Source organism: Bombina bombina, chromosome 1, assembly GCF_027579735.1.
Source record: "Bombina bombina isolate aBomBom1 chromosome 1, aBomBom1.pri, whole genome shotgun sequence".
Taxonomy (NCBI): Eukaryota; Metazoa; Chordata; class Amphibia; order Anura; family Bombinatoridae; genus Bombina; species Bombina bombina.
Window position 1 is genome coordinate 159819231 of NC_069499.1, and position 14748 is coordinate 159833978.

A 14748-nucleotide genomic window follows, 5' to 3' on the forward strand; every position below is an offset into this window, starting at 1 on the left:
CAACATCCAGGGAAGGAGAATGCATAGCATCCCAACTTTGGAAACAACCCCTAGACATGGCTAGGATAAGAAAACAGCCAAATATCCCAATATACCCCCAGAAAAAAGGAGTCTGCAAGGCCCTCCCATATGGCGGCTTCAACCGCAAAGGAGAAAAAAGTACCCAGACCAGAGATCTCGACCCTAAGGAAGAGTCCCCAAAAAAGGAGCAAGTCCAATAGCTCTGGGAAGGCAAGACCACCAAAAAAAAAACCGGCAAAGAGGTCCAAAACCTCCAATCCTCAACCCAGGTGGGAAAGGAAAACACTAAAATCCAGAAGAATCAGAACCTACAGAGAGTGATGGACTGAAACTCCACGGAGTCCCAAATGATCAGCTCGGAGTCAATGAGGACTGAACCAGTCCCCCATGCCCCACGAACCCGCAGGTCTTCTCAGAATGCTTAGTTGTAACTTCCGAAAAAGTAACCAGTGCGATCATGATATCGCAAGTATCGATTCCAGAGAGAAAATCCCTGAAGGAGCTTGTAAAATCAAATAAAAGACATCCTAACCGGAGAAAAAAAGAAGAAAACAAACCGTAGGTTAACGCCCAATGACAACAGGCACACCCGCAGGACCAGCCCAACAGAGCTCAGATAGGAAAAGATACTCAAATCAGATTATAAGAAGTTTACTTCATCCCCTTTAATTAATTCTGGAGCTATTTGGAAAGTAAGACCCAGAACCCCTATAACTATTAAGGATGGGATCCTCCAATAACGCCAGGATGTGCCGTAGCAGAACACGAAGGCACTGAAAAGGTACTGAAAAGCACAGCACACCTCCGCTAGAGCCTCAAGACCAGTCGCTCCCTCGGATAAGTGAACGGGCCATCCCATGCCTAGGGAACCCGGGTTGACACCCCCAATTGCTGGGGCACTCACCACCTCTTAGCACCAGACACCAGAGGGCCAGAATCTTTCTGTCGCCACACGGTCAAGAATGCGGACTGGAGAGGCAAAAACATGACCACGCCCAGTCACAAGGTAGGCCATACAGTCCAAAAAAAGTGTGCCCGACTGTAAAAGCCACGTCACTACCAAGGCCGTTATATTCCACAAGGTCTCAAGCCAAAGTAACACTACACATAAGCAGGTTGAATCACATAACAAACATGATTTAAAACCCCCCTTTTCAATGAACCCCCTTAGGAGATATTAACCCTTGATTCCAAGATACAAAAGGAGCCTCACTGAGACCTTGCGTTATAGTTAGTCCCACAAGGTGGTAGCCTCTCGGGAGAAACATCAGTAATAAAATACATTAATGAGAAAGTAAAATAAAATGATCTTACCGGAATCTACACCGTGGAACAGGAACATGGCCCTTCAACATAGTAGTGTCGCCTCTGCCATGGACTTGAGAGAAGAAAGCAGGCAGCCAAACTTGTCAACGCTGATTACTTGTGGACCTGTTAATATGAGTTGGGATGGTTTTGCAGAAAGACTCTCCCTGCATCTCTGAACTCTAACTTTCATCCATGCTCTCACTAAGAGGCTGATAGGACTACTTAAAACTCCAGTCCCATGCCGAAGAGGACTATTCTCCATAAGAGACTATCGAAAACTTCTGACCTGGGACGAAAGGCAAAGAATGACTGGGGATGAGGGGAGTGGGAGGAGTATTTAAGCCTTTGGCTGTGGTGTCTTTGCCTCCTCCTAGTGGTCAGGTTCTTATTTCCCAAAAGTAATGAATGCAGCTGTGGACCTTTGCCCCTGTAGTTCTGACAGGGTCTCTTATGATGTTTTATTTGATATATTTATGTCCTTATTAGAGTTTCCATAGAACTTTTATTTGGAGTATCTCCCTCAAAAAACATTCCCCTAGATTTAGAGTTTGGTGTTAGCCGTCATTTAGTTTGGTGTTAGCCGTCAACTAGGTAGCTATTAAATAGTTATTAACTATTTAATAGCTATTGTACCTAGTTAAAATAAATACAAAGTTGCCTGTAAAATAAATATAAATCCTAAAATAGCTACAATGTAACTATTAGTTATATTGTAGCTATATTAGGGTTTATTTTATAGGTAAGTATTTAGTTTAAAATAGGATTAATTTATTTAATGATAGTAATTTTAGTTCGTTTTATTTAAATTAGGGGGGTGTTAGGGTTAGACTTAGGTTTAGGGGTTAATAACTTTATTAAAGTAGCGGCGACGTTGGGGGCGGCAGATTAGGGGTTAATAATTGTAGGTAGGTGGCGGCGATGTTAGGGAGGGCAGATTAAGGGTTAATAAAATGTATTATAGTGTTTGCGAGGCAGGAGTGCGGTGGTTTAGGGGTTAATACATTTATTATAGTGGCGGCGAAGTCCGGTCGGCAGATTAGGGGTTAATAAATGTAGGTAGGTGGCGGCGCCGTTGGGGGGGGCAGATTAGGGGTTAATAAATATAATGTAGGTGTCGGCGATGTTAGGGACAGCAGATTAGGGGTTCATAGCTATAATGTAGGTGGCGGCGATGTCCGGTCGGCAGATTAGGGGTTAATAATATAATGAAGGTGTCAGCGATAGCGGGGGTGGCAGATTAGGGGTTAATAAGTGTAAGGCTAGGGGTGTTTAGACTCAGGGTTCATGTTAGGGTGTTAGGTGTAGACTTAGAAAGTGTTTCCCCATAGGAAACAATGAACGCTGCTTTTTTGCAGGTGTTAGGTTTTTTTTCAGCCTGCTCAGCCCCTTTGTTTCCTATGGGGATATTGTGCACGAGCACGTTTTTCCAGCTTACCGCAACCGTAGGCAACGCTGGTATTGAGGGTTGAAGTGGAGCTAAATTATGCTCTACGCTCCCTTTTCTGAGGCTAATGCAGCCATTCAGAAAACTCTAAATACCAGCGTTGTCTTAAGGGAAAGTCTACACCAAAATTTTTCTTATTTAAAAAGATAGATAATCCCTTTATTACCCATTTCCCGTTTTTGCATAACCAACACAGTTATATTAATATACTTTTTACCTCTGTGATTACCTTGTATCTAAGCCTTTGCAGACAGCCTCCTTATCTAAGTGCCTTTGACAGACATGCAGTGTAGTCAATCAGTGAAGACTCCTAAATAACTTCACAGGAGTGAGCACAATGTTATCTATATGACACATGTGAACTAGCACAGTCTAACTGTGAAAAACGTTCAAAATGCTCTGAGCTAGGCGGCGGTTTTCAACTGTTTAGAAATCAGTTTGAGCCTAGCTAGGTTTAGCTTTCAAAAATACCACCAAGGGAACAAAGCAAATTTGATGATAAAAGTAAATTGGAAAGTTGTTTAAAATGGCATGCCCTATCTGAATCATGAAAGTTTAGTTTTGATTTTACTGTCCCTTTAAGGGTGCGCTGGAAAAAAAGCAGCGTTAGCACCGCGGGTCTTTACCGACAAAACTCTAAATCTAGGCGATAGTTAATAATGACCTCATAGTTTGATATGCAGATATGTTTGAAGATGGGGACAGTGTATTAAGGGAGTAGTAATTATATTACTAAAAAAAATCTTAGCTGCTTTTTGTTCATAGATAATCCCAGGTTACCCCTTTTGCATTTATATACTATTTATCTTTTTATTAGATAACTGTAGTATAGACAATGTATATTACTATTCATATATACTCATACCTACTATGTACTGATTTCTCTACACTGTTATTCAATATAAATTACTTTGACTGATGGCCCTTTGATGTATTTAGCAGTTTTAGCCTGGGTTTATTTATATATCTTCCTCCAGTTTAACAATGCCTAATGATAGAACGGAAAGAGCGCACTTGCATACCCAGAATTTAAAAAAAAAAAAAATCCAAAGTTTATTTATAAATCCTCATAGAATAAAAGCACGGGTCATAAAACATTCCAAAAGTGTTCCAGGATGATATGCAGGTACTCAGCGTAGTATACGCGTTTCATGCGCTTGGTCACTGCTCACCTGTGTACCTGCATGTCATCTATTTAAATTATACAATTAAAGAAATATACCTTACATTTGTGAGTTCTTTATTATCCATCCTGAAAGACGTCAAAAACTTAGGTGACTTAGGTGTCTATACAGAATTCTAGAATTGACTATATAATTTCCATAATACTTGATACATGAACCTCATATGTATTATGTATTTCTGATGTCATTTATGTTTAAGAATAAAAAACGTTTAAATATTCCATAATACTTATACTCATCTACCACTAGAGGGCATTAGTTCACATGTTTCATATAGATAACATTGAGCTCTTGCTCGTGAATTTACCATGGAGACAGCTCTGATTGGCTAAAATGCAAGTCTGTTAAAAGCACTGAAATGAGGGGGCAGTCTGCTGAGGCTTAGATACAAGGTAATTACAGAGGTAAAACGTGTATAATTATAACTGTGTTGGTTATGCAAAACTGGGGAATTGGTATTTATCTATCTTTTAAAACAACAAAAATTCTGGTGTTGACAGTCCCTTTAACATTACAAGGTATAGATGTTGTACCTGTATGGAGAAGAGGAGGAAATAGGGAGATGACTCTAAATAAAAGAGAGGTTTACTGGATGATTACTCTAGAAACTAGTCACCCACTTGGTATAAACATGAGAAGGGATTTAGATCTTTTTGTTTAACTAGGACAACCCATGACATATAAAAAGGAATAAAAAATATACCATTAAATCTTATTGGACAAGTATCACCAGTTTATTTTATATAGACAGACATTACGGTTTTGATCCATAAACCTGTATATACATCAAGAATTAATGCTGTGCTATCACTTTAAAACTATTTCGTAAAAATTAGAGTATATCACCACAACACATTTTAGCAACATTTAATTGGCATGTATGTACAATATATGTGGTTTATATATTTAGGAATATTTAAGGACAGGGCGAATTTTGGAATTCTTTGTAAGTATGAGAAAACTGTTTACCTTATCTTTCTGTATATACTGTGTGTGTGTGTATTTTATATATATATATATATAAATAAAACTAATAGGTTATATATTTGGTATGCATAGCAAACATGATTACTGCTTTGCTACTCTAGAGTTGTGTATAGGTATATGGAATGTTTATATGTTTTATCTTCATAAATTTATGATATAAGTATTTTTTTTTACTTTTCTGAATACATATGACTAATAAATCATGTCTTGTAAGGACTAATTTGGCTTTGTTCCTAAAATGAGTATATACAATTAATCATGAATACTGATCTGTTCTCTATGAGTATAAGTATTATGGAATATTTAAATGTTGTTTATTCTTAAACATATATGACATCAGAAATACATAATATAATACATATGAGGTTCATGTATCAAGTATTATGGAAATGATATAGTCAATTCTAGAATTCTGTAGACAAAAGACAGTCACTTACCTTAGCTTTGTACGTCTTCCAGGATGGATAATAAAGAACTCACAAATGTAAGGTTTATTTCTTTAATTGTATACTGTAAATAGATGACATGCAGGTACACAGGTGAGCAGTGACCAAGTGCGCAAGTGCATGAAACGCGTATACTACGCCGAGTACCTGCATATCATCCTGGAACACGTTTGGAATGTTTTATGACCCGTGCTTTTATCCTATGAGGATTTATAAATAAACTTTGGATTATTTTTTTTTAAATTCTGGTTATTCAAGTGCGCTCTTGAACAAAGAGCACTCCACTGTGCAGATTTCTTTGTCTATGTAACTTTGTTCTTGAATAGTTCATGCAAGAAACAAGGACTAACTGAATAATGGCACATATACTGTGTAATATATATATTGATTTTATTACAGCATTCAGTCTTTTGGAGTATGAGTCTATCAGCATGGCACATCTTGACTTTGCAAGATTTGCCCACTCTACTTTGCAAAAACACTCCAAATCTGTCAGATTGAGAGGGAATCTCCTGTGCACAGCCCTCTTCAGATCACCCCACAGATTTTCGATTGGATTCAGGTCTGGGCTCTGTCTGGGCCATTCCAAAACTTTACTCTTCTTCTGGTGAAGCCATTCCTTTTTTGATTTGGATGTATGCTTTGGGTTGTTGTCATGCTGAAAGATGAAGTTCTTCCTCATGTTCAGCTTTCTAGCAGAAGCCTGAAGGTTTTGTGCCAATATTGACTGGTATTTGGAACGGTTCATAATTCCCTCTACCTTTAATAAGGCCCCAGTTCCAGCTGAAGAAAAACAGCCCCAAAGCATGATGCTGCCATCACCATGCTTCACTGTGGGTATGGTGTTCTTTTGGTGATATGCAGTGTTGTTTTTGCGCCAAACATATCTTTTGGAATTATTGCCAAAAAGTTCAACTTTGGTTTCATCAGACCATAACACCTTTTCTCACATGCTTTTGGGACAATTCAGATGTGTTTTTGGTAAATTTAGCTGGGCTTGGACGTTTTTCTTCGTAAGAAAATGCTTTTGTTTTGGCACTCTACCCCATAGCCCAGACATATGAAGAATACGGGAGATTGTTGTCACATGTACCACACAGCCAGTACTTGCCAGGTATTCCTGCAGCTCCTTTAATGTTGCTGTAGGCCTCTTGGTAGCCTCCCAGACCAGTTTTCGTCTCGTCTTTTCATCAATTTTGGAGGGACATCCAGTTCTTGGTAATGTCACTGTTGTGCCATATGTTCTCCACTTGATGACGACTGTCTTCACTGTGTTCCATGGTATATCTAATGCCTTGGAAATTCTTTTGTACCCTTCTCCTGACTGATACCTTTTAACAATGAGATCCCTCTGATGCTTTGGAAGCTCTCTTTGGACCATAGCTTTTGTGTAGGAGGAAAATGTCAGGAAAGACCTACTAGAACAGCTGAACTTTATTCGGGGTTAATCAGAGGCACTTTAAATTATGGCAGGTGTGTGATGACTCTTATTTAACATGATTTTGAATGTGATTGCTTAATTCTGAACACAGCTACATCCCCCAGGTATAAGGCAACCACATTATTTTAGTTTTGTTTACTTCCCTCCACCTTAAATATTTCAGTTTGTTTTTCAATTGAGTTGTGTAGTTTATAAGTCACATTAAAGGTGGAAAAAGTTGTGAAATGATTTATCTTTGTCTAATTTTTTTACATCACAGAAACCTGACATTTTAACAGGGGTGAGTATACTTTTTATATCCACTGTATATATATATATTAAACTTTAAAATGCACCACAGTGAAATTGGCAGGCTATAGCATTTAGTGCTGGTTGCTGTTTATTATTAATCACACCTGATTTATTGAGAATTACAAAATAGATATTTAACCAATAAGTGTAAAATAGTCTTCAGATTCTGTATCTAATAGTTCACAAGTTACCCTCTCTTAATTATCTCCTGAAAATCTCCATGTTGTCTAGATAATTAGTACAGGGGTTCAAGAGTGGCCTCTAAAGATCATTGGAAGATCTTCATTTCATATAATATTACTTATAAACAGGGGATTAATATTAAAAAACTCTGAGGTGTTCATTCATCTTTGTTTTTTTCTATATATAAAGTTGAATATTGCAGAGAAGTATATAGTATGTCAAGTGTCTTTGTCGGCTACACAGTTATTGTTTATATTGACTGTATACACTGTTGAAATTATTTTGTTTGTCATCTCAAATCACCTCAATAAAAAAAAATAATTTAAAAATTATTATTATTATTTAAAAAATAAAAAAACAAAAAAACAACAGATTTTCATTATTACCAAAAAAAACCACAAAAAAACGTCGGACAACCTTGTTTGCATTTAATAAACTTAGCAAACAATACCACAATTACAGTTATTTGTCTTTACATTGGTTTAAAACCAAATATAGGAAAGACAACATAAATAAGACCTTTCAGTATAAAGTTTACATTTTTAGAGCACATAATCTTTCTTTTTTAAATACATGTAATAAAATCTCAAATGACTCATGAATCCTCACAGAACACAATGGCAGATGACAATATGATGCACTATGATATGAACAGTATTAATATACAGTGCAAAACAATATACTGTGATACAGCCTCCCATTCTGTTTATTAATGCCTTCATTAGAGCCTGTCTAATCAAACAGAAGATCCTCATCACGGTCTTCAGCTAGAAGATTAGCTGGTTCAGTCTCTCCAGGTCTAACGTATTCCGCACGCTCTTTTTCAGTCCGTTCCTTGATAATCTTCTTCTTTTCCTGAATCTTCTTTAGTCTAAGGAAAAGAAAAGCAAAGTTTACATTGAATTCCATATCGTCAAATTTCTCTGTTTAAGGGATTTATATCTGTAATCCTATACTATTATATTTATTTTTAATGTCTTTTATAGACAGTCATTTTTATATGTGTATTTTTAACATCTGTAGATACGATTTAAAAAGGCAGTGAAAATTATTTTTAACCCACTTGAATGTGAGTATCTGGTCTCATATACTGTGGCAAAAGGCAAGATGCAAATGAGCCAATGCAATAATGTACTGTAGCATGTAGCAGGGTCAGTTAAAAAAAAAATCTGCATTTACAGTCTATGGCAGAATCTAAAAAGTATAGTTTCCAAATGCGATTCATTGGAATACCAGGAAAGATAAATAATGAATAAAACATAATTTATGCTTACCTGATAAATTTATTTCTCTTGTAGTGTAGTCAGTCCACGGGTCATCCATTACTTATGGGATTATATCTCTTCCCCAACAGGAAGTTGCAAGAGGATCACCCAAGCAGAGCTGCTATATAGCTCCTCCCCTCACACGTCATATCCAGTCATTCGACCGAAACAAGACGAGAAAGGAGAAACCATAGGGTGCAGTGGTGACTGGAGTTTAATTAAAAATTTAGATCTGCCTTAAAAGACAGGGCGGGCCGTGGACTGACTACACTACAAGAGAAATAAATTTATCAGGTAAGCATAAATTATGTTTTCTCTTGTTAAGTGTAGTCAGTCCACGGGTCATCCATTACTTATGGGATACTAATACCAAAGCTAAAGTACACGGATGAAGGGAGGGACAAGGCAGGAACTTTAAACGGAGGGAACCACTGCCTGAAGTACCTTTCTCCCAAAAAAAGCCTCCGAAGAAGCAAAAGTGTCAAATTTGTAAAACTTTGAAAAAGTGTGAAGTGAAGACCAAGTCGCAGCCTTGTAAATCTGTTCAACAGAAGCCTCATTTTTAAAGGCCCAGGTGGAAGCCACAGCTCTAGTAGAATGAGCTGTAATTCTTTCAGGAGGCTGCTGTCTAGCAGTCTCATAGGCTAAACGTATTATGCTACGAAGCCAAAAAGAGAGAGAGGTAGCCGAAGCCTTTTGACCTCTCCTCTGTCCAGAGTAAACGACAAACAGGGAAGAAGTTTGACGAAAATCTTTAGTTGCCTGCAAATAGAACTTCAGGGCACGGACTACGTCCAGATTATGCAAAAGTCGTTCCTTCTTTGAAGAAGGGTTAGGACACAATGATGGAACAACAATCTCTTGATTGATATTCCTGTTAGAAACTACCTTAGGTAAGAACCCAGGTTTAGTACGCAGAACTACCTTGTCTGAATGAAAAATCAGATAAGGAGAATCACAATGTAAGGCAGATAACTCAGAGACTCTTCGAGCCGAGGAAATAGCCATCAAAAACAGAACTTTCCAATATAACAGCTTAATATCAATGGAATGAAGGGGTTCAAATAGAACGCCTTGCAGGACGTTAAGAACTAAGTTTAAGCTCCACGGCGGAGCAACAGTCTTAAACACAGGCTTAATCCTAGCCAAAGCCTGAACGTCTGGAATTTCTGCCAGACGCTTGTGTAGAAAAATAGACAGAGCAGAAATCTGTCCTTTTAACGAACTAGCGGATAAGCCCTTTTCTAAACCCTCTTGTAGAAAAGACAATATCCTAGGAATCCTAACCTTACTCCATGAGTAACTCTTGGATTCGCACCAATACAAATATTTACGCCATATCTTATGGTAAATTCTTATGGTAACAGGTTTCCTAGCCTGTATTAAGGTATCAATAACCGACTCCGAGAAGCCACGCTTTGATAGAATCAAGCGTCCAATCTCCATGCAGTCAGCCTCAGAGAAATTAGATTTGGATGGTTGAAAGGACCCTGAATTAGAAGGTCCTGCCTCAGAGGCAGAGACCATGGTGGACAGGACGACATGTCCACTAGGTCTGCATACCAGGTCCTGCGTGGCCACGCAGGCGCTATCAGAATCACTGATGCTCTCTCCTGTTTGATCTTGGCAATCAGTCGAGGCAGCAGCGGAAACGGTGGAAACACATAAGCCATCTTGAAAACCCAAGGGGCTGCTAGAGCATCTATCAGCGCCGCTCCCGGGTCCCTGGACCCGTAATGAGGAAGATTGGCGTTCTGGCGAGACGCCATGAGATCCAGATCTGGTTTGCCCCAATGATGAATCAGTTGAGCGAAGACCTCCGGATGAAGTTCCCACTCCTCCGGATGAAAAGTCTGGCGACTTAGAAAATCCGCCTCCCAGTTCTCCACGCCTGGGATGTAGATTGCTAACAGGTGGCAAGAGTGAGACTCTGCCCAGTGAATTATCTTTGAGACTTCCAACATCGCTAGGGAACTCCTGGTTCCCCCTTGATGATTGATGTAAGCCACAGTCGTGATGTTGTCCGACTGAAATCTGATGAACCTCAGAGTTGCTAACTGAGGCCAAGCTAGAAGAGCATTGAATATTGCTCTTAACTCCAGAATATTTATTGGGAGGAGTTTCTCCTCCTGAGTCCATGATCCCTGAGCCTTCAGGGAATTCCAGACTGCGCCCCAACCTAGAAGGCTGGCGTCTGTTGTTACAATCGTCCAATCTGGCCTGCGAAAGGTCATCCCCTTGGACAGGTGGGGCCGAGAAAGCCACCATAGAAGAGAATCTCTGGTCTCTTGGTCCAGATTTAGTAGAGGGGACAAATCTGAATAATCCCCATTCCACTGACTTAGCATGCACAATTGCAGCGGTCTGAGATGCAGTCGCGCAAATGGTACTATGTCCATTGCCGCTACCATTAAGCCGATTACTTCCATGCACTGAGCTACTGACGGGTGTGGAATGGAATGAAGGGCACGGCAAGCATTTAGAAGTTTTGATAACCTGGCCTCCGTCAGGTAAATTTTCATCTCTACAGAATCTATAAGAGTCCCTAGGAAGGGAACCCTTGTGAGTGGTAATAGAGAACTCTTTTCCACGTTCACCTTCCACCCATGCAACCTCAGAAATGCCAGAACTATCTCTGTATGAGACTTGGCAGTTTGAAAACTTGACGCTTGTATCAGAATGTCGTCTAGGTACGGAGCCACCGCTATGCCTCACGGTCTTAGTACCGCCAGAAGTGAGCCCAGAACCTTTGTAAAGATTCTTGGAGCCGTAGCTAACCCGAAGGGAAGAGCTACAAACTGGTAATGCCTGTCTAGGAAGGCAAATCTTAGGTACCGATAATGATCCTTGTGAATCGGTATGTGAAGGTAGGCATCCTTTAAGTCCACAGTGGTCATGTACTGACCCTCTTGGATCATGGGTAGGATGGTTCGAATAGTTTCCATTTTGAATGATGGAACTCTTAGGAATTTGTTTAGGATCTTTAAGTTCAAGATTGGTCTGAAGGTTCCCTCTTTCTTGGGAACCACAAACAGATTTGAATAGAATCCCTGCCCGTGTTCCGTCCGCGGAACTGGGTGGATCACCCCCATTAGTAAGAGGTCTTGTACACAGCGTAGAAACGCCTCTTTCTTTATTTGGTTTGCTGATAACCTTGAAAGATGAAATCTCCCTTGTGGAGGAGAAGCTTTGAAGTCCAGAAGATATCCCTGAGATATGATCTCCAACGCCCAGGGATCCTGGACATCTCTTGCCCAAGCCTGGGCGAAGAGAGATAGTCTGCCCCCCACTAGATCCATTTCCGGATAGGGGGCCCTCTCTTCATGCTGTCTTAGGGGCAGCAGCAGGTTTTCTGGCCTGCTTGCCCTTGTTCCAGGACTGGTTAGTTTTCCAGCCCTGTCTGTAACGAGCAACAGCTCCTTCCTGTTTTGGAGCGGAGGAAGTTGATGCTGCTCCTGCCTTGAGGTTACGAAAGGCACGAAAATTAGACTGTTTGGCCTTTGATTTGGCCCTGTCCTGAGGTAGAGCATGGCCCTTACCTCCCGTAATGTCAGCGATAATTTCTTTCAAGCCGGGCCCGAATAAGGTCTGCCCTTTGAAAGGAATATTAAGCAATTTAGATTTAGAAGTCACGTCAGCTGACCAGGATTTAAGCCATAGCGCTCTGCGCGCTTGGATGGCGAATCCGGAGTTCTTAGCCGTAAGTTTGGTTAAATGTACGACGGCATCAGAAACAAATGCGTTAGCTAGCTTAAGTGCTTTAAGCTTGTTCATAATTTCATCCAATGGAGCTGTGCGAATGGCCTCTTCCAGAGACTCAAACCAGAATGCCGCCGCCGCCGCAGCAGTGACAGGCGCAATGCATGCAAGGGGCTGTAAGATAAAATCTTGTTGAACAAACATTTTCTTAAGGTAACCTTCTAATTTTTTATCCATTGGATCTGAAAAGGCACAACTATCCTCCACCGGGATAGTGGTACGCTTAGCTAAAGTAGAAACCGCTCCCTCCACCTTAGGGACCGTCTGCCATAAGTCTCGTGTGGTGGGGTCTATAGGAAACATTTTCCTAAATATGGGAGGAGGGGAAAAAGGCACACCGGGTCTATCCCACTCCTTGCTAATAATCTCTGTAAGCCTTTTAGGTATAGGAAACACGTCAGTACACACCGATACCGCATAGTATCTATCCAACCTACATAATTTTTCTGGAATTGCAACCGTGTTACAATCATTCAGAGCCGCTAATACCTCCCCTAGCAATATGCGGAGGTTGTCAAGCTTAAATTTAAAATTAGAAATCTCTGAATCCAGTCTCCCTGGATCAGATCCGTCACCCACAGAATGAAGCTCTCCGTCTTCATGTTCTGCAAATTGTGACTCAGTATCGGACATGGCTCTCACATCATCGGCGCGCTCTGTCCTTAACCCAGAGCTATCACGCTTGCCTCTTAATTCTGGCAATTTAGATAATACTTCTGTCATAACAGTAGCCATGTCTTGCAAAGTGATTTGTAAGGGCCTCCCTGATGTACTTGGCGCCACAAAATCACGCACCTCCTGAGCGGGAGGCGAAGGTACTGACACGTGAGGAGAGCTAGTCGGCATAACTTCCCCCTCGTTGTCTGGTGATAATTTCTTTGCATGTAAAGACTGACTTTTATTTAAAGTTACATCAATGCATTTAGTACACAACCTTCTATGGGGCTCCACATTGGCCTTCATACATAGTGAACAAACAGATTCATCTGTGTCAGACATGTTTAAACAGACTAGCAATGAGACTAGCAAGCTTGGAAAATACTTTTCAAATAAATTCACAAGCAATATAAAAAACGCTATTGTGCCTTTAAGAAGCACAAAAAGCTGTCACAGTTGAAATAACAATGAACCAAATTAGTTATAGCAACCAAATTTTCACAGTAAATGTATTAAGTTAGCAAAGGATTGCAACCACCAGCAAATGGATGATTAACCCCTTAATACCCAAAAACGGATAACAATTTAATAATTAACGTTTTTATCACAGTCAAACACACTGTCACAGGTCTGCTGTGACTGATTACCTCCCTCAAAATGAATTTTGAAGACCCCTGAGCTCTCTAGAGACGTCCTGGATCATGGAGGATGAAGTAGGAAGATTGTGACTGAATTTTTACTGCGCAAAAAAGCGCTAAAATAGGCCCCTCCCACTCATATTACAACAGTGGGGAAGCTCAGTTAACTGTTTCTATGCAGAAACAAAAGTTAGCCATGTGGTAAAAATCATGCCCCAATAAGTTTTATCACCAAGTACCTCACAAAAAACGATTAACATGCCAGTAAACGTTTTGAACATACATTTTAAAAGTTATGAAGTGTTATTAATAAGCCTGCTACCAGTCGCTTTTACTGCAGTTAAGGCTCACACATTACTTCAGTATTAACAGTATTTTCTGAGTCAAATTCCATTTCCTAGAAAAATACTTCAGTGTGCACACACTCCTCAGCCTAATACCAGTCGCTACCACTGCATTTAAGGCTGAACTTACATTACATTGGTATCAGCAGTAATTTCTCAGTCAATTCCATTGCTTAGAAAAATAATTTACTGCACATACCTCGTTTGCAGGGGGGCCCTGCATGCTATTCCCCTTTTCTGAAGTTACCTCACTCCTCAGAATGTGCGAGAACAGCCAGTGGATCTTAGTTACGTCTGCTAAGATCATAGAAAACGCAGGCAGATTCTTCTTCTAATGCTGCCTGAGAAACAAACAGCACACTCCGGTGCCATTTAAAATAACAAACTTTTGATTGAAGAAATAAACTAAGTTTAAAAACACCACAGACCTCTCACAACGACCTATCTTTAGTTAGCTTGCAAGAGAATGACTGGATATGACATGTGAGGGGAGGAGCTATATAGCAGCTCTGCTTGGGTGATCCTCTTGCAACTTCCTGTTGGGGAAGAGATATAATCCCATAAGTAATGGATGACCCGTGGACTGACTACACTTAACAAGAGAAAACAGAATTTATGTTTACCTGATAAATTACTTTCTCCAACGGTGTGTCCGGTCCACGGCGTCATCCTTACTTGTGGGATATTCTCTTCCCCAACAGGAAATGGCAAAGAGCCCAGCAAAGCTGGTCACATGATCCCTCCTAGGCTCCGCCTACCCCAGTCATTCGACCGACGTTA

At 40.2% G+C, this 14748-nt stretch overlaps 1 protein-coding gene across 1 annotated transcript in view; it reads right to left on the reverse strand.

The window, feature by feature from the left end:
- Window positions 1–7713: 7713 nt before the first annotated feature.
- The window catches only part of ATP6V1D (ATPase H+ transporting V1 subunit D), a 101017-nt gene continuing 93982 nt past the window's right edge, over window positions 7714–14748 (reverse strand). The window contains exon 9 of the mRNA XM_053697685.1: window positions 7714–8176. Coding sequence (XP_053553660.1) covers window positions 8038–8176 — 139 coding nt within the window. The 3' untranslated portion in view covers window positions 7714–8037. The remainder of the gene's footprint in view (window positions 8177–14748) is intronic.